The sequence below is a fragment of the Phodopus roborovskii genome, unplaced genomic scaffold (genome assembly GCF_943737965.1).
Source record: "Phodopus roborovskii unplaced genomic scaffold, PHOROB, whole genome shotgun sequence".
NCBI lineage: Eukaryota > Metazoa > Chordata > Mammalia > Rodentia > Cricetidae > Phodopus > Phodopus roborovskii.
In genome coordinates, this window is record NW_026126469.1 from 29,233,039 (window position 1) to 29,253,295 (window position 20,257).

The 20,257-nt window shown below is 38.7% G+C and overlaps 1 protein-coding gene across 1 annotated transcript in view; it reads right to left on the reverse strand.

Annotated features, from left to right (window-relative positions):
* Window positions 1-13,682, reverse strand: part of LOC127227269 (OX-2 membrane glycoprotein) — a 43,304-nt gene extending 29,622 nt beyond the window's left edge. The window contains exons 1-2 of the mRNA XM_051191623.1: window positions 13,632-13,682; window positions 7,063-7,147 (exon numbers count right to left, since the gene is read on the reverse strand). Of these exons, the coding sequence (XP_051047580.1) occupies window positions 7,063-7,147; window positions 13,632-13,682 (136 nt within the window). The remainder of the gene's footprint in view (window positions 1-7,062; window positions 7,148-13,631) is intronic.
* Between the last annotated feature and the right edge of the window lie 6,575 nt (window positions 13,683-20,257).

Here is a 20,257-nt window from a genome sequence, read left to right on the forward strand (position 1 = left end):
ATTTTAAATGCCATATTCTGTAGGTCTTTGAAAGGTTTGAAGAATTCCTATCCATCTCAAATACATCTTGATAACCTAACTAACTTAACTCTAAGTTTTGACTACCATAGGTAACTATCTATAATCTGCACTAATTTATACATTACATTTTTAAATGAGCTATATAAACACAATACCTAAACAAGAGGAAAAATATACACATTACAAAATGACCTTAAATTGTATCAATAAATGAAAATCCATTCCAAAACAAAGTATTCATATCTATACCATAATCCCCTTTTTACCTTTAAAAAGATTGGTTGTGGTCATTAACCATTTATAACCAACCCCATTTAAATGAAAACAAACATTTATAAACAATATTTGGGAATTTGGGCATCGTTCTTTCCAAACTACTTCCTGCTGATAGTGGGTGCTGTTATGGGGACCCTAAGAAGACGCAGAAATCCTGGCTTTAGTCTGCAAGGCTGCCTTGTTCAAGCTGTTTTGAATGTTGGATCACCTGTAACTCTGTTTCAGGGGGGTCTGGCTTGCTCAAACCACATTACTCTAGAAGGAATCCACAGCTTTTCATTTTCTGTGGAAACAAAAATAGAAATCCCTTTCCCCAGTAGCTTGTCCTTAGACTTAAATTTTGAAGTCAAAGCATTTTAAAAATATATAAATTGAATTAATCCAGCAGTATTTCCTTTAAGTTGTTTCCTCAGCAGTCAAATGATATAAAGACAATACAATGCCATTCAGTATGCAGATTCTCTCCATCTTTATGTGGCTTTTTTTAATCACTCTTTTATTTTACTTTTTATTTTTTTTCATTTTTTGAGACATGGTTTCTCTGTGTAACTTTTATCCATCCTGGAATTCACTCTGCATACCAGGTTTACTTTGAAATCACAAGAGATCTGCTTGCCTCTGTCTTTTGAGTGCTGGGATTAAAGGCATGTGGCATTACACCCAGTTCCTCTTTGTCTTTTTTTTTTTTATGCATATAGAGTATTTTTTATTTAATTTTATATAACAAAGTCCAATTAAATGAAAACAAACATTTATACACAATATTTGGGAATTTGGGCGTCGTTCTTTCCAAACTACTTCCTGCTGGTAAGGGGCGCTGTCTTTTTAAAACCATTTTATTCTTTTTTTTTTTTTCTCCCATGTCTACGTATATTTTAAAACACACTGTAAACCTTGAGAGGTTTTTCTTAATATGAATCTGTCTTTACTGTAAATCTTTATCTTTGTCTGGCCACGAGTCTTTATCTGTTAAACAACATTGCTAAAATGAAAGTCATAGTTGTTTCTGCCACCGTTTATCAAAGATGGCAGCAGCTATTTTACCGCCAGCACTGAGAGCTGTGCTCACCGCCTTGGACTGCGCTGCCATCCAGCAGCATGTTGCCAGTTTGGAGATGTGCTCCCTGCCATTGCCAGCTCTCATACACACCAATGAATTGTTAACAGAGTTCCTTAAAAGCCTTGCAGTTTTTTTGCCACTTATGCCGAGTCAGGAAACTTTTCTTAAAGGAGCCACACAAATACCTGCTTGTCTCTCGCAAAGCAGAGTCCAACCAAGAAAAATGCTGCCACCAAGAAAACCTTGCTTGTCTCTGTTCTTTTGTTTCTAAAACCCTCTTTTAAGCTTTTGTTAAATTTTAAGTGGCAGTTCTTATTAGCCATGCGGGCGCCATATGTAAGGAATAAGGTTTTTCCTCCCTTCGCTGGTCTTGTCCCACTGCCACACCAGCCCCAAATAACACACTGAGACTCTGTATTTGATATAATGCAGTTGGCTAGGTACTAGTTTCTTATCGGGTAGCTCTGTCTTAAGTATTAGCCCATTTCTGTTGATCCACGTGGTCTCATCTTACCGGGGAATAGGGCAGGCATCTCATCTCTCCAGTCTCTCCATCTTGACCCCTCCTTACTACTTCCTCTTTCCTCCTTGTCTCCTAGTCCCGCCTGTCTTGCTTTCCTATTGGCTACCAGTGCTTTATTCATTAACCAGTATGAGAAACATATTTACAGAATGATATCTCCCATCATTCAGGGAAGAGTTGAATAATATACAAGAAAATCTAAGCTGGCAACACGACAAAAGCAACAACCTAGCTGTCACTGATTCCACAACATCATCATTTGTTCCCAGGTTCTCTTCTCCTATATATTCACAGATATTTCATAGAGGTCTCCTCATCATGCATTTGTTTACTAATTTATTATTCTTACTTGGTGCTAGGGACTGAACCCAGGACCCAGTCATGCTAAGCAGAAGACTAATCATCAAACCTAAGCCTCTCTTTTGAGTTTATCATGGTTTTTGTACCATCGGAATTCTTTATTATAAGCTTTTATTCTAGTTTTCAGGAGCAGTGTGCTTGCCTTTTAGGCTTATCCCATTTTTTGTAGTCACTGTTTCAAACATGCTCACATTAAATGATTTTCTAGCTGTGTGATTCTATAGGTATATGATTGATATACAAAAGCTATCATGTCTTCTTTACCTATGGTAAAAGTAAATGTTGTGTAAACTAGTATTTAGTTGCCATTGTGTTCTAGTTAAAGGTCTGCAAAAGCAAAGAAAGAATGGAGTTACCTGGTTCTTGTACACAGACAGGAAGCATTGAGAGATAGAGGACATAATGAAGTGGAAACTCCATTATATCTAATGATGCAAGTCTTCACAATCAGTCATAACATCTTTCTTTCCAGCAGAACTTCTGAATGAGACTGAATCCACTCAGTTTATTCTTTGACCAACCATTGTAAAGGCTGTTTTTTTTTTTTTCTATCAAGGGAGGAGGGCCCAGGCCATTGTGGGTGGTACTATCCCTGTGCTAGTTGTTCTGCCTTCTGTAAGAAAGCAGGCTGCATTAGACTAAAACAAGCCCTCTGAATGTGGGTGCCAGCCAGGAGGCCTGGGCAGTCTAAGGGACCTCTAACAACGGAAACAGCATTTATCCCTAGGGCATAAATGGACTTTGGGAGCCAATTCCCCATGGTGGGATACTATTTCAGCCCACATATAGGAAGGAGGACCTACGCCCTCCCTCAAATGATGTGACAGACTTTGATAATCTGCCATAGAAGGACTCACTATCCTTGGGAAGTGGGTGAGGGGTGGGTTTGGGGGGTCATTGGGGTGCATGAGAGGATGAGAGGAAGAGGGCATGGGGGATAGATATGTAAAATAGGATTGTTTCTAAATAAAAATATATATGAAAAAAAGAAAGGAAGGAAGGATGGATGGAAGGAAGGAAGGAGGGAAGGAAGGAAGCAGGCTACACAGAATGGGAAAGGATAGACCTTTACCAACCCCGCATCTGAAAAAGGGCTGATTTCCAAAATATACAAAGAACTCAAGAAGCTAGTCACCAAAACACTAAATAATCCAGTTAAAAGGTGGGGTGCAGAACTAAAAAGAGAATTCTCCATAGAGAGATCTAAAGGAAACACAAATCAAAACAACTCTAAGATCCACCTTAGAATGGCTAATAAAAAACATCAATGACAGTTTTTCTGGAGAGGATGTGGAGAAAGGGCAATGCTCCTCCATTGCTGGTGGGGCTACAAACTTATACAGCGACTTCCAAAATCAGTATTGTGGTTTCTCAGGGAAATGGGAATCAGTCTACCACAAGATCCAGCAATACCACTCTAGGCATATACCTAAAGGATGCCCATTCATACTCCAAAGACATCTGTTCAACTATGTTCATAGCAGTATTATTTGTAATAGCCAGAACCCAGAAGCAATCTAGATGCCCCTCAACTGGAGATTGGATAAAGAAAATGTGTCACTTTTATACAATGGAGTATTACTCAGTGGAAAAAAAAACAATGAAATCTTGAAATTCATGGGCAAATGGATGGAACTAGAAAGAAGGAAAGAAAGAAAAGGAAGCAGGCTGATTGCTCAAAATGATGTGACATACTTTGATGATCCCCCATGGGAGGCCTTACCCTCCCTGAGGAGTAAATGTGGAGCTGGATGGGAAGTTGGTGTGGGGCATGGGAGGACAGGAGGGAGAAGGAACTTGGATTGGTATGTAAAATATGGTTGTTTTTAATTTAAATAAAAAAGTTTAAGGAAAAAAAAAAGCAGGCTGAGCAAGCCAATAATTATCACCCTAATTATCTCTGAATTAGCTCATGCCTCTAAGTTCTTGCCGTGCATGAGTTCCTACCCTCACTGCTTTTTATGATGAACTATTATATGAAACTGTGAGTGAAACAAACCCTTTCCTCCCCAAGTTGCTTTGGTTTTTTTTTGTTTGTTACAGCAATAGTGAAGCTAACTAAGACACCTCCTTCCTCCTTCTTTTCTATCAAGCCATGTTGATGAGGTGGTCAGATCTCTATGAGTTGGAAGTCACCCTAGAAAACTCTACATAAGAGTTTCAGATACTCAGAATAACACAGTGGGTGAATTTGCAAGGAATGGAGGAGGGGGCAGAAAAGGAATTAGAGTGAGGAAAGGAAAGAGAAAATTATGCAGGTATGGTCTTCATGTCTGAAATTCTCAGAAAATAGTTTTATTCAAAAATCATTTTAAATTACACTTCATTGTGAAAATTTTCAATTTCCTGGCTATCCTATATTCTCCAGATATTTCATAAACTTATGTTACTAGAGGAGATGTTGGGGTTCTTCTATGATGCAATTCCCAGGCTCTTTTTACTTGGACCAGAGAATTGAAAAAGACACAAAACAGTAATTATTATAAAAAAGAAAGGGTAGGTTTATTAAAGTGACAGCAAGGCATAGAGCACACTGAGAGAAGTAGATGGGGTCAAAAATGCCTGTGATGGAAGAAAAATGAGTTCTTTTCTGGAGTTCCTAAGTGCAGTGAGGAGCTGAGGGGCAGGAGTGAAATGAATCCTTATCTTGATGGACAGATGGGCTGTTAATTTAAGTGCATGATGCGTCATCATGAGATGGGAAATGGCTTCATTTTAAAGAGTTTACTTTAAGAACAGATTGGCCTTTGTTGGCTTATTCACAACATCTACCTGACTGGCAATAAATAGGAGTAGATATAGTTGTAGATGATACAGGTACAGAAATAGATATAGATCTATAGAGATATTGGTGATATAGATAAATATACATCTTATACATATACATTATATTCATGTGCATATACATATATATCAAATTTCTCCTTCTACCAGGATGTGCCAGAACATAAACTGTCTGTAGGGAAGTTTTGGGTATTGTCCACTACTTGAAAGGTCAGAAAATAGTTTTTCCAAGGAAGGTGACTTGGAGTCCCTAGACTGTTTTATTGCTTGCCTCTGAGGTTATAGAAACATTTTTCTCAACATCATCCTGTTCTTCGTAACTTTCACTCGATTTATAGCCTTTGAAAACCTGTCGGATTGCAAGAAAATTCCAGTATCTGTCCTTATGAGAGTCTTGGTAAGTTTTGCTAATGTGCATTCCTATTATATGTGTACACAAACACTAACACCACAGAGAGTGAGAGTGAATGAAGAGACCCATTAAGATCTACCTAACACCTAAAGATTGTTTTGCTGTCACTATGCACCATACCCAAAGAACTGGAGTAGAAAAATAGTACAGTGGTTAAGACACTCAGGTAATTTGAATAAAAATGGCCCCCGTTGGCACATAGATTTGAATGCTTGGTTACCAGGGAGTGGCACTATTTGCAAAGATTAGGAGGATGTGTGTCATTGGGGTTTTAAAAGCTCATTCTAAGGCCAAAGTGTCCCTCTCAGTCATAGGATCAAGATGCAGGTCTCGGCTACTTCTCTAACATCATTTCTACCTATGTGCCATGATGATAAAGAACTCAACCTATGAAACTATAAGCAAGTCCTTAGTTAAATGCTTTCTTTTATAAGAGTTGCCTTAATCATGGTGTTTCTTCTCAACAATAGAACACTGAGTAAGAAAGAAACCCACTGCTTTTACAGAGGATCCAAGTTCTACAACCACATTAAATGCTTCACACCTGTCTACAACCCCAGCTCTGTCTCCTGTCCTTAATGGATACACTCACACACACACACACACACACACACACACACACACACACACACACACACACACACACATTAAAAATAAATTTAGAGGAAACCCACTCAAACCATTGTCTTCTGATCAAATCCTCTGAAAACCGATTTATGAAGAAGAAAGCATTCCTTTTTGTGTGCTTTGGTTATCATTTTGTCATTTAAATTCCAAACTGGTTACTTGTTCGTTGCATTCCATGCAAACTATTACATACCAGCTTCCCCAGAATGTCTCCTTTGGAAATCTGTGTCCATCTACTACCAGCTCTAAACATTCTATTTGAAAATGAACTCCCCCCCCCTTTCTTGATGTATACTCATTACTGATCTTCTAATTATTACTGTCTTCTCTGCCATATTCTGTTTTAAAGGGTAGTGGAAAGGAACACAAGGAAGAAGGCACAGCTCCACTTTATCACTCACAGGAAATTGAGGAGTCCCCGAATCCTTAGTAGATATCAACTCAGCCAAACCATTCTTCTCGGCTTTGGTGCAAAGAATTACTGAACAAATCTCTATAAAGCATAGTTAATGTTTTAAAAAGATATTTGTGTGTGTGTGTGTGTGTGTGTGTGTGTGTGTGTGTGTGTGTGTATAAAGAGAGAGAGGGAGAGTTAGAAAAGACATTCCTCAAAGCATGGGTATAGGTTTCTTAAAACGTGCACAAAGAAAGACATGTCTAAGTGGTCTAAGTGTGAGTACTGTCTTCTGAAATGAGCGTCATGCTTCATAGTTTTTACAATAGTCCTATATATAGGATTTGGGTGGGTTTTGAAACTATTTTATGGGTTACTTATAAGCACTAATGAGGATTCTGGGTGGTTACCTGTAATTGTTCCCAGACAGGCAAGGAGGTTTATATTATTAGAATAAACAGTTTAAGAGATTAAAGGAAAGGTTTACAACATCTGTAGTCATAGAGAAGACAGATATCTGTTCATGTGACTGAGCCATGTGTGATCCACAGTCTTCAGGCAATTTGTTTCTATCGAGGCAGAATCTAAGGGAGAAGTTCCCTTACCCACTATTCCCATGATATACTCTATTGCCAGCAGGGCAACATCCATCTTCTCTGCTACTGTGGGAAACTTGTGTTCAGACACATCCTGGTAGGTAAGAATTTTAAAAGTTAGTCTTGTCTGAGATTTCTGGGAAGTGACCCCCCAGAATGGATGAGGTCATATTCAAAGTCACATATGTTCAGGCCTTAAACCCAATTCATGGCTACTTTAATATAAAATGGCTGTATATGAGAAGAACCATATCTCTATGCTAGCAACCTTCATTTAAAAAAAATGCTGCAAATTGTGCTGAAACTCTTCATTCTGTGCCAGGGAGAGGCTTCTACCAGACTCCAAATGAGGAAGCCCTTTCCCTTCCCATGTCCCCACCCTCCTCTCTATATTTCTGTTTTATCTAAACACCCTCAATAAAGTATTTATGGGGCACTAGAACCCAGACAATGAACCAAGACATGTTCTTCTCTGAAGAGTTTAATTGGCCTTGGGTTCTTTGCATTGGGAGCAGCAGCCAGCCTGTGTTTCATAAACATGTATCTTCACACTACTCTCCTTCATACTAAATACAAACAAAGGAAACCACATAAACAACAAAAACAACCAAACCAAAACCATATCTTCCAATCGCCAAATCAGGAAACCAAGCAATCACCCAAACAACAGAAACAACTAAAACAGAAGACACTGAGTGTATAAGGGAGAGGGCTGGACCTGGTGGGAGTTAGGGATGTGGTGAATATGATAAAAATAAGGTGTTTAAATTTCAAAAGAATAAATAAAATGTTTTCAAAGATTAAAAGTAAAAAATACCCATAAACCTATGAAAAAAATGCTCAACATCCTTAGCCATCAGAGAAGAGAAAACGGACAACTACATTGAGATAACATCTCACCTCAGTTTGAATGACAACTGATGGGAGATGTCATTCTGTAAAAATGTTTCTCATACTGGTTAATGAATAAAGCACTGTTGGCCAATAGGAAAGGAAGATAGGAGGGACTAGGAGAGAAGGAGGAAAGAGGAAGTAGTAAGGAGGAGTCAAGATGTAGAGTCTGGAGAAGGCAGAACAGCCAGCTGCCTCTCGCTGGTAAGACCACGTGAAAATACACAGATCAGCAGAAATGGGTTAATAATTAAGACAGAGCTAGCTGATAAGAAACTAGTAACTGGCCAACAGATTATATCAAATACAGAGTCTCGGTGTGTTAATTGGGGCTGGCGCGGTGGTGGGACAAGACTGGTGGCAGGAGGAAAAACCTTACTCCTTACAGACAACAAATAACACAAATGCTGGCAATTATTCAGGGAAATGATACACTGCAAGAGCACTACTCAATTAGCAGGGGTTTTTGAAGAATACAAAAGAAAGCTTCCTCAAATTCTGTCTTCCAGGGTGTGCTGATATCCAGTACCACATTGGACCCTCAGTTTCACGCCAGAGGTAATGGTAGTTTTTTTTTTTTATAATTTTTTAATTTAATTTTATATAACAAAATCCAATTAAATGAAAACAAACATTTATACACAATATTTGGGAATTTGGGCATCGTTCTTTCCAAACTACTTCCTGCTGGTAAGGGGCGCTGTCTTGGGGGATTCGAAGAAGATTCAGATATCCAAGCTGTAGTCTGTAGGGCTGTTTTGTCCAGCTGTTTTGAATGTAGGATCAGCTTGTACTTTGTTTCAGGCGGTCTGGTGCGATCAAACCACATTAGTCTGGAAGGAATCCACATCTTTTCATTTTCTGTGGAAACAAAAATAGAAATCCTTTTCCCCAGTAACTTGTTCTTCAAGTTAAATTTTGGAGTCAAAGCATTTTTTTTTAATTAAATTATGTCGATCCCAGTTCCCTCTCCCTCCCTCCCTCGAATTGTGGTGGGGGGATGGGAGGGGAGGTTGTTTAGAGTGCATGTGGGAGGGAGGTAATGGTAGTTTCTATATGCAACTGCAAGTTCACAAGTACAGGCACTCTGCTCAAGTCTTGTCCATTGAGACACAGCCTCTTACGTATTCTTACCACCAGGTGGCACCTGGAGCACAAGTTTGACTGTGGATGGAGCACCACCTAGTTTGTGCTTATAAGGAGTGGCAGTTGAATTTGTGGCTTCTGGGTCTCACCTGTGACAAACCTGCCTGAAGATGTTCTGTGCACCAGTTTTAAGAGAGTCTCACCCTGTACATGGGACGGGTAAGGGGAAAAGCTTAGAAACGCCCCTGCAGGGTTCTGCCTGTCTCTGCAGCAGGGGCCTTTTCCCTTACTCAGGTGCTTTCCAAATTTCAGTGCGAAGAGAACACCTTAACTAAAGAAAGCCCACACTTTGCAGCCATAGTTGTGGCGAATAGATCACCCATCTGTCTTCCAACATCTGTCTTCTTTTTCCATCTGCCCACTTCTGGGAATGTGGAGACAGTTTCAGAGCTTTGGTCCATTATCTTTGTGGAGGGGAGCACATGGGCAGGGAGCATGGCAGGCTGGTGTGGGGCTGGAGAAGTAGCTAAGAGCCACACCCTGATGTATAGGCCAATAGTTGCCTCTAGACCTACGTAGAGAGCCACCGGTGCCATTCCCGATGGCGCCAGTTTCCTGTCCATAAGCCAGCAAGGTGCGTTTGTTTTTGACAATGCGCATGCGCGATCCACGTCATGGGGTGACCATTATGAGCATTGCGGGCTGAACCTGTCAGTTTAGGACACGACTCCCTAAAGCATATATAAGCAGTGCCTTTTTCCTCCTTTGGGGTCTTCCCTCAACTTGCTGTAATGAGCCGCGCAATAAACATAGCTGCAGAAGAATCCTGTTGTTGAGCGTTGTTCTTGCAGGCAAGGCTATAGCGCTCGACAGACGTATAACCAGACTTAAAGCAAAGCAAACTCTCAGAGGGAAGAAAGAAAGTATAGTTTGTGAGGAGGTGTGATTCACTACTAAAGAGTGTAGTTGAATTTGCTAATTCATTCAAACAGAAGTCTTGGGAATATGTGGGTTAGTGGATTTTAGGGGTATGGGATAATGGCAGAAAGAACATAATGCCAATCAGACTAATTTTATTGATGTGAGTCCTCTGAGTGGGTATTCTAGGTTTAATATGGAACCATTAGAAAATGGTGGCAAAAGTTTAATGATGGTCTGAAGCATTTGTCAAAAGTTGGCTTACTGAAAAGGAGTTGGAGATGCCTGATACCACTTGGCTTAGTGTTGATGAAGGGATTTGAGGCTCAGGAATATTGCAATGCTAGAGTGGGTACACTGTGCAAAACCTGATCCTCCACAATGGGAAAACTCAGAAGACCTGCCCATCACCAATTCTATAAGATGCAAAATGGTGAGAGGGCACCAGCACATTTGAAGTGCCTTGTTGACCTCCTTTTTCTTGTGCCAGACCTTTGGGTTGGAGATGCTGCTATTTAGTTAAATGAATTAAAGGCAGAGGGTGTTCTTTGGTACCAGGGGCCAAGCAGGAGGCAGCATTGAATTGCCAAAGGCAAGGTGGTTGTAGTTATTATAATAGCTAACACAGGCAAAGTGAATTTTATGCTGGCATGACTCCTATGATGCTTCCAGACATATAATGCATGTATGAATGATAACAAGTCTACTAAGTTTTGTTTGATCTGCCTACATGCAAAAAAATCTCAAATAAATGAAAGGAAGGCTGCATTAGATCATGGCAAAAGGGAAACATGGCTCATCAATCAATTTCTGGACTTACGGCAGTTTGCATACCCTGGATCCCTTGAATGAAAGACAGCCAGATTCCCCATGAGGAAGGATCTTGATAAAATACCTAAAAATACTCTTGATTATCTCAATAAATATTGTGGCCCTTCAGTTGAATAGGGGCTTATGTAGGTCAGGTGAGTAATGAAGTCCAACTCACAGTAGCTCCAGTAGTTCTCCAAACTCATCCTGTGGTTCTTTCGTAATCTGAGGATGTATAATTGGGATAGATATACTTAGATTTTTGGCAGAACTCACATTGGTTCTGTACCCTATGAAGTGAGGGATATTATGGTTAGAAAGGCTAAATGGAAGTTCTTGGAATTGCCTCTGCCAAGGAAAATAGTGAATCAAAACCAGTATCGCATCCCTAGAGGAAATACAGACATCCTTTCCCCAATTAAGAACTTGAAAGATTCAGGGGCGGTAGTTACCTCCACTCTCCCTTTAACTCCTCTATCTGGCAGGCGTAGAAAATGGATTGTGGAAAATGGCAGCTGACTATCGAAAACTGTCTGTCAGTGACTCTGATGGCAGCTGCTGTACAAGATATGGTGTCCTTACTTGAGCAGATTGACACACACCCCAGTACATGGTGTGATGAATTGTTCCAGGTCAACATAAGCTAAAATCAGAAGGGAGCATCAGTTAAGAAAATGTCTCCAGACCCCCTGAACGTGGGTCTCATTTAGGAGGTCTGGGCAGTCTATGGGGCCTCTGGTAGTGGATCAGTATTTATTCCTAGTACATGAGTGGATTTTGGGAGCTCATTCTACATAAAGGGATACTTACTCCCTCACCCTAGACACATAGGGGAGAGCCTAGGCCCTGCTCCAAATGATACAACAGACTTTGAAGACTCCCCATGGAAAGCCTCATCCTCTCTGGGGAGCAGAAAGGGTACGGGATGAGGGTTGGGTGGGGACAGGGGAGGAGGGAAGTGTGAGGGACCTGGGATTGGCATATAAAAAAGCTTGTTTCTAATTTAAATTTAAAAAAAAAGAAAGGGGAGAAAAACCCATAGCAATATAAAATAAAATTCATTAAAATTTAATGATAAATAAAAACACTAAACCAAAGAAAGAGGAGGAGAAGAAAAGAGAGAAGAGAAAAATAAAATGCCTCCATAAGATCAGGATGAGGGCAAGCCTGTAGGGCTTTTCTTCATTATTGATTGATGGGGGAGGGCACAGCCCATTGTATATTGTACCATCCCTGGGCTGGTAGCTCTAAATTCTAAGGAGGCTGAGCAAGCCATGATGAAGAAGCTAGTTTGCAGCACCCCTTCATGGCCTCAGCATTAGCTCCTGCCTCCAGTTTCCTGCCCTATTTGAATTCCTATGATGATAAACAACCACATGAAAGTGTAAGCCAAAAAACTCTTTCCTCCCCAACTTGTTTTTGGTCTTCATGTTTCATCACAGCAACAGAAACCCTAACTGAGACATACGGTCTGCAGATATTGATCCAGCAAATGCATTTTGTGGGGATCTATTCATAAGGACTACCAGAAGCAATTTGCTTTCAGTTGGCAAGGCCAGCAGTATAACTTTACAGTTTTACCTCAAAGATCTCTTCTCCAGCCCGTGTCAAAACAGTCAGAATGGCTCTGCATCCTATATTCTTCCACAAAATATCACATACTGCACTATATTGATGACATTGTGCTAATTTGACTAACAGGAGATAGCAATCACTTTGAACTCATTAGTAACATATATGCATGTAAAAAGCTGAGAAATAAATCCAACCAAAATTCAAGAACCTTCTACCTCAGTAAAATTTTCAGGACTCCAGTGGTATGGTACATGCAGACATATTCTCTGTGTCTAGGTACTGTATAAATTATTGATCTCTGTAGAGGCCAGATAAAGAGTTTAATCTCTTGGGAATTGAATATGGTTGTGAGCCTCCATGTGGATGCTGGCAAGCAAACCTGGGTCCTCTGGAAGAACAGCTCTTAACTGCTGGGCCATCTCTCCAGGACCAATAAATTAATATTTTCAAACTATTGAAGTAAACTGAATTGGAGTAAATTATTGAAGTAAACTGTTATGAAAGTTTCCACCTTAGTGTTTTAAAGACCTTTAAAGTTAAATGTGTATTTATAAGGTTTATGGGCCATAAGTACACAATTTGAATTGTTTATTTGGCCAGAACCAAGATTGTTTTTCTCTGTTTTATAACATTTTTCTTTTTCTTATACCTTTTATTGTTTACATCACTTTTTAATTTAAATATTTTTGGTCCCTTTCTCCCTCTCTCTAAAGTTCTCCCATATTCACTCCCTATCCCTACCCACCCAACTTTAAGTTCTTTCTCAAAAAACAAACATAACCCCAGCACAATAACAAAACCACCAAAACCTAAAAAACAAAGCAAGCACCCAAAATGGAAAAAATAGATAATCAATAAACTATACCCAAATAAAAGCATAAGAAAACCAACAAAGCAACAAAAAGTTGTATATGAAGTTCATATAGGTTAGTCAGCTACTCTGGAACATGAAGTCTGCCCTAGAGTAGTTGATATCCCACTATTGGAGAAAACTCTCCCAGCAGGTATACATGACAGTTCAGTTATTAACCTCTAATCTAGTAGTTAGGTTTTCGTCCTCCCATTCACTCTTTTCAAAATAAAATAAAATTAAACCGATACTTCACAACAAAGTTGGACAGGACGAGCCAACAGAAGGAAAAGAGGCCAAAAGAAGGCAAACAAACAAACAAAAAAAAAATAAATAAAATAAAATCTCATGAAACCACTAAACTGGAAAATATAATATCTATGCAGAGGACCTGGTGTAGACCTGTACAGGCTGTGTGCAGGCTGCCTCAGTCTCTGTGAGTTCATACGAGCTTTGCTCGTGTTAATATAGAAGACTTTGCTTTCTTGGTTTCCTCCATCGCTTCGGGCTCTTCTACTCTTTCTGCCTTCTCTTCTGCAGGGTCACCTGAGCTCTGAGGGAAGGGATTTGACGGAGAAATTCCTTTTAGGCCTGAGTGTTCAAAGGTCTCTCACTCTCCAAAAAAAAAAAAAAAAAAAAAAAAAAAAGTCTGTTTATGCGTCTCTATATTTGTTTCCACTTGCAAGATGAAGCTCTTCTGATGATGGCTGAGCAAGATAATGTCATTAGGAATCATTTTATGACTATATTTCTCTCTTTTCTTAGACCAGTATTATTTAGTTTTACCCTAGGACTCTGGGCTATGTAGACTCAGGTTCTTGGCCAACCAAGCAGTTTCCTGTATGGGTTTCATCTCTTGGAGTAGGACTTAAGTCAAATCACTTACCAGTTGGCTTCTTCCAAAAGCTTTGTGCCACCATTCCCCTACCACATCTTACAAGCAACACAACATTGTAGATGAAGAGTTTGTGGCTATCTTGGTGTATAAGTTTCTCTTTTTGTAGAGTACAGAATAACTTATTATACCCAAAATGTTAGAATATAGGAGTCAAGGCTCTGTAATAGTAAATACCCTTGAATTCAATGGCACACGAAAAGACTTTCTGAACAGAACACCAGAAACAGAGCAGGAAGATCAACACTTAACAAATGAGACCTCATGAAAGTATGAAGCTTCTGAGCAGCATATAACACCTTTATTCACAGAAAGCAGCAGCCTACAGAATGGGGTATGGTGGTGCTGTTTTTTCCCATGACATATCAGATAGAGGACTAATATTTAAAATATATAAGAAACTAGATATCAAAAAAAAAAAAAAAACCCAACCACAGAGGTGTAGAGTGATGGACTGAGGATCAGATAGATCTCATTTAAAAAATGAAAACAGAAGAGAAAGTTATTGATGAATGTGAGGCTGGAATGGGAGAATAAATTGGGGAAGAGGGGATTCTGGAAGGAAATACAAGGAAAGACATATAAAATGAAGGGGCATTTGAGGGTAGTATGGAAGCCTAATACAGTAGAAACTCCCTAAAATGTACAAATATACAAAGGTAATCTGAATGAAATCAGCAAATACCAGGGCAGACAGAGTCCCAGCTGCTCATCTCTTGTCACCCAAAGAATTTTCCAATAATTCTTTGGGTTACTTCTAATTGAAGTGTTAAGCAAGGGGAATCTTATGGGAATCAAAAAACAAAGCCTTTCCCCTATAATGAGAATGATGACTACATTAAATGCCATCCTAGAGCCTTCATCCAGTAGCTGATGGAAGCAGAAACAGAGATCCACAGCTAAGCACAGACCCCGAACTACTGGAATCCAGTTACAGAGAGAGAGGAATGATAAACAAAGGGGTCAAAACCATGCTGGGGGAAACCCGACCTGAGCAAGTGTCATGGACACCAGTCTGACAGCTGGGGAACTAACACAGGACCAAACCAGGCCTCTTGAATAAGGGTGTCAGCTAGGAGGCCTGGGCAGTCTATGGGGCCTCTGGCAGTGGAACCAGTATTTAGCCCTAGCACAGGAACAGACTTTGGGAGCCCATTCCCCATGGATAGATACTCTCTTAGCCTAGCTACACGGGGGAGGGCCTAGGTCCTGCCCCAAACGATTTGACAGATTTTGATGATCCCTCATGGAAGGCCTCACCCTCCCTGGGGAGTGGATGAGGGAGTGGGAGGGGGGTCGTGTGGGAGCATGAGAGGATGGGAAGGAGAGGGAACTGGGATTGATATGTAAAATAAGATTTTTTTCCAATTTAAATAAAATTTATTAATTAAAAAATAAAATAGGCTATTGCCAAGACTATAGATTGGTCTTCACAAATTCATATCAAGGCCCAATTGTTGAAGACAAAACTCAAAGAACATGGAGAATTCGAGCTGGTGCCTACCCAGAACCTAGATTTTTTTATTGAAAGTTAACAAGACTGATTCGGTCTTCTGCCCACTCCTCATATCACCACTACACACTATACACCGTGGGTCTATCCCTGACACCATAGCCTAGGCTTGCTTGTTTGTAAGTTTATGTAAATACTTCATACTCTATGCCTCCATTTGTGTCTGCATCCTTTAACCAAGTGCAGATGTGAAAGCCTGTTATTGCATATAGTTGCAGCTTGTTCATTCTCGCTGCTATCTGTAGGCTAGAGCATAAATCCTCTAAGTTGTAACTACTTACTTACTCATAATGACTTTTTTTGTCTTCCAAATTGAAATTGTTAATTGATGGTTGATGGGTTAATGGATAGATTGATTGAGGCAGGATCTCATTTTGTACACCAGGCTGGTCTGGGACTTACTGTATAGCCTCTATGTAGCTTTGAGTCTTAGCCTCACAAGTACTGGGATTGCAGACATGAACCACCATGTCTGGCTTGGAGGTTATTTTTATTTTGGTAATACCAATTTTTATGGTTGGCATTTCATAAGCTTGTGAAAGTGTGTGTGTGTGTGTGTGTGTGTGTGTGTGTGTGTGTGTACCATTCTATTTGGTTAATTTTGATTTTTTTCCATAGAATACATCTTCCTATCATTTTATGGCAAACTTTTCTCTGTTATTTCATGTAAGTAATATTTTACTGGGCATTGTCTTGCTTTTAACCTACTAAAGAGTCCTAAATTTAATAGCTTAGTTATACAGAAAGAAAATAATATGGATTAGCACACAATACTTAGAAATTTTATTATATCAAGACTAACTTAAAACATTTTCAAAAATTTCCAAAGTAAATGGAAAAGTGAATCTATGGCTAGGCTACAAGATATATAGAAAACTTAAGTAACTGTCAAATTTATTACTGTGTAATTTATACATCTATGAAATATTGAATAATTCAGAATAACCTACATGAAAAAGAATGGAGGTAAGATGATTATGAGAAGTAGAGAAAATTTAGCTATATATTTGAAAACATTTAAAAACTGGCATTGAAATGAACATATGTGTTGTCATCAATAAATAACTAAAGAGAATTAAAATAAATGCTTAAAACATGTGTTTAAAAGTATGAGCATCAAGCTAGTAAAAAAATTAGTTTAATGAAAGCAGGACATGAAACATGCCAAAGTGAAATGAGTATTAAGAGTAAAATGGAAGTAGATACTGTTTGCATTAGTCAGGGTTCTCTAGAGGAACAGAACTGAGAGAATAAATGTATACATGGATAAAGAAAGTAGGTTGCTGGTCCCAAGGAAGCCTCTGGATGCTCTTTGCCCCTGTCTAGCAAGCAAGAGAGCACTCTGGGGCCCCTTCTCCCAGATCTAGTCCCCCCCCCCAGGTCACATTGGCCCTTGTCCCCACCCCCAGTGGGTGGAGTCAGTGCCACAGGTGAGGATAGAGTGAATATCTCACTACACTCTATCTCTCCAGCACACACTGGGATTTTAAGCATGCACCATTATGACTGGCATTTTTACATGAGTTCTGGAGATACAACTCAAGGCCTCATGCTTGCCACATAAGCACTTTCCTTGCAACGTCATTTCTCCAACCATTAATCACCTTTTCATGATAAAATTTAAAAAAAAAATCAGACTAATAAGACACTTTGTTTTTGTCCACAGTAATATCCTTAATAGCCAGCACTTATCAAATGGCGTACTTAAATATTATGTTTAAATTCAGAAATGAGAAAAAACATGTTTTCCTTGCTATTTAATATTAAAATGAGATATGAAGTTGGAAAAGAAAATTCATGCATTTGTCTTAGTTAGGGTTACTATTGTTGTGATGAAGCAGCTCGCCTAAGAGAAAACTGAGGACAGAAGTGCTTATTGGGCTTATACTTTCATATCATAGTTTATCATTGAAGGAAGTCAGAGGGAAAATCAATAGGGCAGAAGCTGGTGCAGAGGCCATGAATTGGTACCACTTACTGGCTTGCTCCTCATTGCTTGCTCAGCTTGCTTTCTATAAACACAGAAAGTGGTCCCACCCACAATGGGCTCAGCTCTCCCTCATTGATCACTAATTTAAAAATGTTCAACAGCTGTATCTTATGGAGGTGTTGTCGCAACCTAGGTTCTCTTCTTTCAGATGACTCTAGCTTGAGTCCAGTTGGCATCAACTAGCCAGGGAAGTATATGTGATGGATCGCCGTATGCAAAGAGAATTATCAAATTCAATTGAAAGACTTTGAATCTGTAAAATTTAGCCAGGATTCCAAACACAAATTAACTTACAATAGGGAAAAAAATTTCCTAGATACTAATAGCCACCAAGATTTCACTTAAAAAGAAAGTGCCATTCATGATAGTGAACAGATTTAAAAGAACCAAAGTATTAGATTAGCAGAAATTCCAAAAATCATGTATGGGGAAAAAATGTGAGCCTTCCTAAAAAGGAAAGACCTTAATAAACGTGTAACAAGATAAGGAAGGAAAAATTAACTGAAAAGACTATCAGCTTTCCTAAAGCTCGATACAGTGAAAAATCACAGTCATCAAAGAACTCAAAGAAGATACACACATTGAAAAGATATTCTGTATTCATAGATTTGGAGAATTCAAATCATTAAAGTAACTATATTACTGAAAGTGAAGCAGGAGTTTGTGTAACTTCAATGACATCATACACAGAACTAATTAAAGAACTCCAAATGAGTCTGGAACAATAAAACCTCATCCCTTGTCAGAAGGCACTCCACCTCCTAACTTTAAAATATACCATGAAGCAGTAGTTAATCAAAACACTATGGCATTTTCAAGACACAGATTCATAAACCAGCAGAACAGAATAGAGACACTGTAATAAACCACACACATCTACAGATGTTCAGTAAAGATGGTAAAGTACACACATCTAGACACTGGGAAAGGTCAGTGTTTTTTTTTTTAAAAAAAAAAAAACTGTGAAGTAAGTTGGATAACCAGTCAGGAAAACAGACATCAATTGCATTGAAGAGACCATCATTAGAAAAGAAGAAAACAAATTGCAAACTCCACATCTGAGAAGGGTTTGGCATATCAAGACATATAAGGTACTTTAGAACTCAAGAAAAATAAACTACTCAATCTTATAGGTAATAAATCTAAATAGACATTTCTCAAGGAAGATATGCAAAATGGCTAATGTATATATGAGAAAGAAAAATGCTAAACACCACTAATCATTAGAGAATTGCAAATAGGAATGACTGGAAGATAGCAGCTTACCCCATAAGAATAGTTACTATTAAAACACCAAAGAAAAGTGATGTGTGGATGTGGAGAAGGAAACCGTTGCATGCTGTGTGTGAAATGTAAGACACTAGGAAGGCTTCTCAAAAAGTTAAAAAAATATATAGAGTTTTGTATGATCAAGCTAACTCATTATTGGATATATGTCTAAAAGGAATATAGATCACTGTTAAAAATGTTGAGGAGATGTCTGAAGTGCCATGTTCTCTGTAGCACTATCACAACAGATGAGAAATGAAGCTACTGCAAGCCTAGAACTGATGAGTGGAAAAGAAATTGTGATGCCCACATCTGTGTGAATGTTATTTGGCCATAAAAAAGGAAATTCTGTCATTTGTAACAACATGGATGGAACTAGGGATTCATTCATGTAAAGTAAAATAATTCAGAAACATGATCTTACCCAGATAAAGAATCTATAAAACTCATATCAGAGTTGAGAGTAGAGTGGTAATCACTAGAGTCTGGGTTAGTAGAGGGCGGGAGGGATGAGTGGGTTAGTAGATAGCAGGAAAGATGATCAGCAGAACTAAGTTATAATTAGACAGCAGTGAGATTTCCTTATGCTACTCCACAGAAGGGTAATTATAGATAATGATTATGTGCTGTATATCTTTAAAAACTAGCATGAAACATTTGAAAAGCTTTAGGTAAAAAGAAATGATAAATGTCTCAGTAAACATATATGTTTAACCTGCTATCAAGATGTACACAGTACTCCATAAATATCTATAATTTTATGTATCAGTTACAATGAACCTAATTTTAATTTGAAAACTTAAAATCATTAATATTAATAAAACCTCACTTGAATTCATTGCTGCCTACAATGACATTATAAAAACATTTTTCTCCACATATTTCTAGAATGGTAGTTATTGCTAGTCAATGCATAATTTAATTTTGAATGGTTTATCTTAAATTTAAAGACTATTGAGTGACAAAAATAATCACATACCCGGTTTGATCAAGCCAGACTACCTGAAACAGAGTACCAGGTGATCCTACATTCAAAACAGCTGGACAAAGCAGCGTTACAGACTATAGCCAGGATTTCTGAATCTTCTTCGAATCCCCCATGACAGTGCCCCTTACCAGCAGGAAGTAGTTTGGAAAGAACAATGCCCAAATTCCCAAATATTGTCTATAAATGTTTGTTTTCATTTAAATGGACTTGGTTATATAAAATAAATAAAAAATAAATAAAAAAATAAAACACTAAAAAAAATCACATACTACCATTTATGTCTTTCTGATGGTGGTATTTCATTAAGTTCTTAGTCTCTGTTGGTGATGGTGTAGTCCTCAGTGTTGGTAACGGGACAGGTGTGTTCTCTGACCTAGAGATACCATGACAGTGTGACAGAAATAAATTTAAATGCTGAC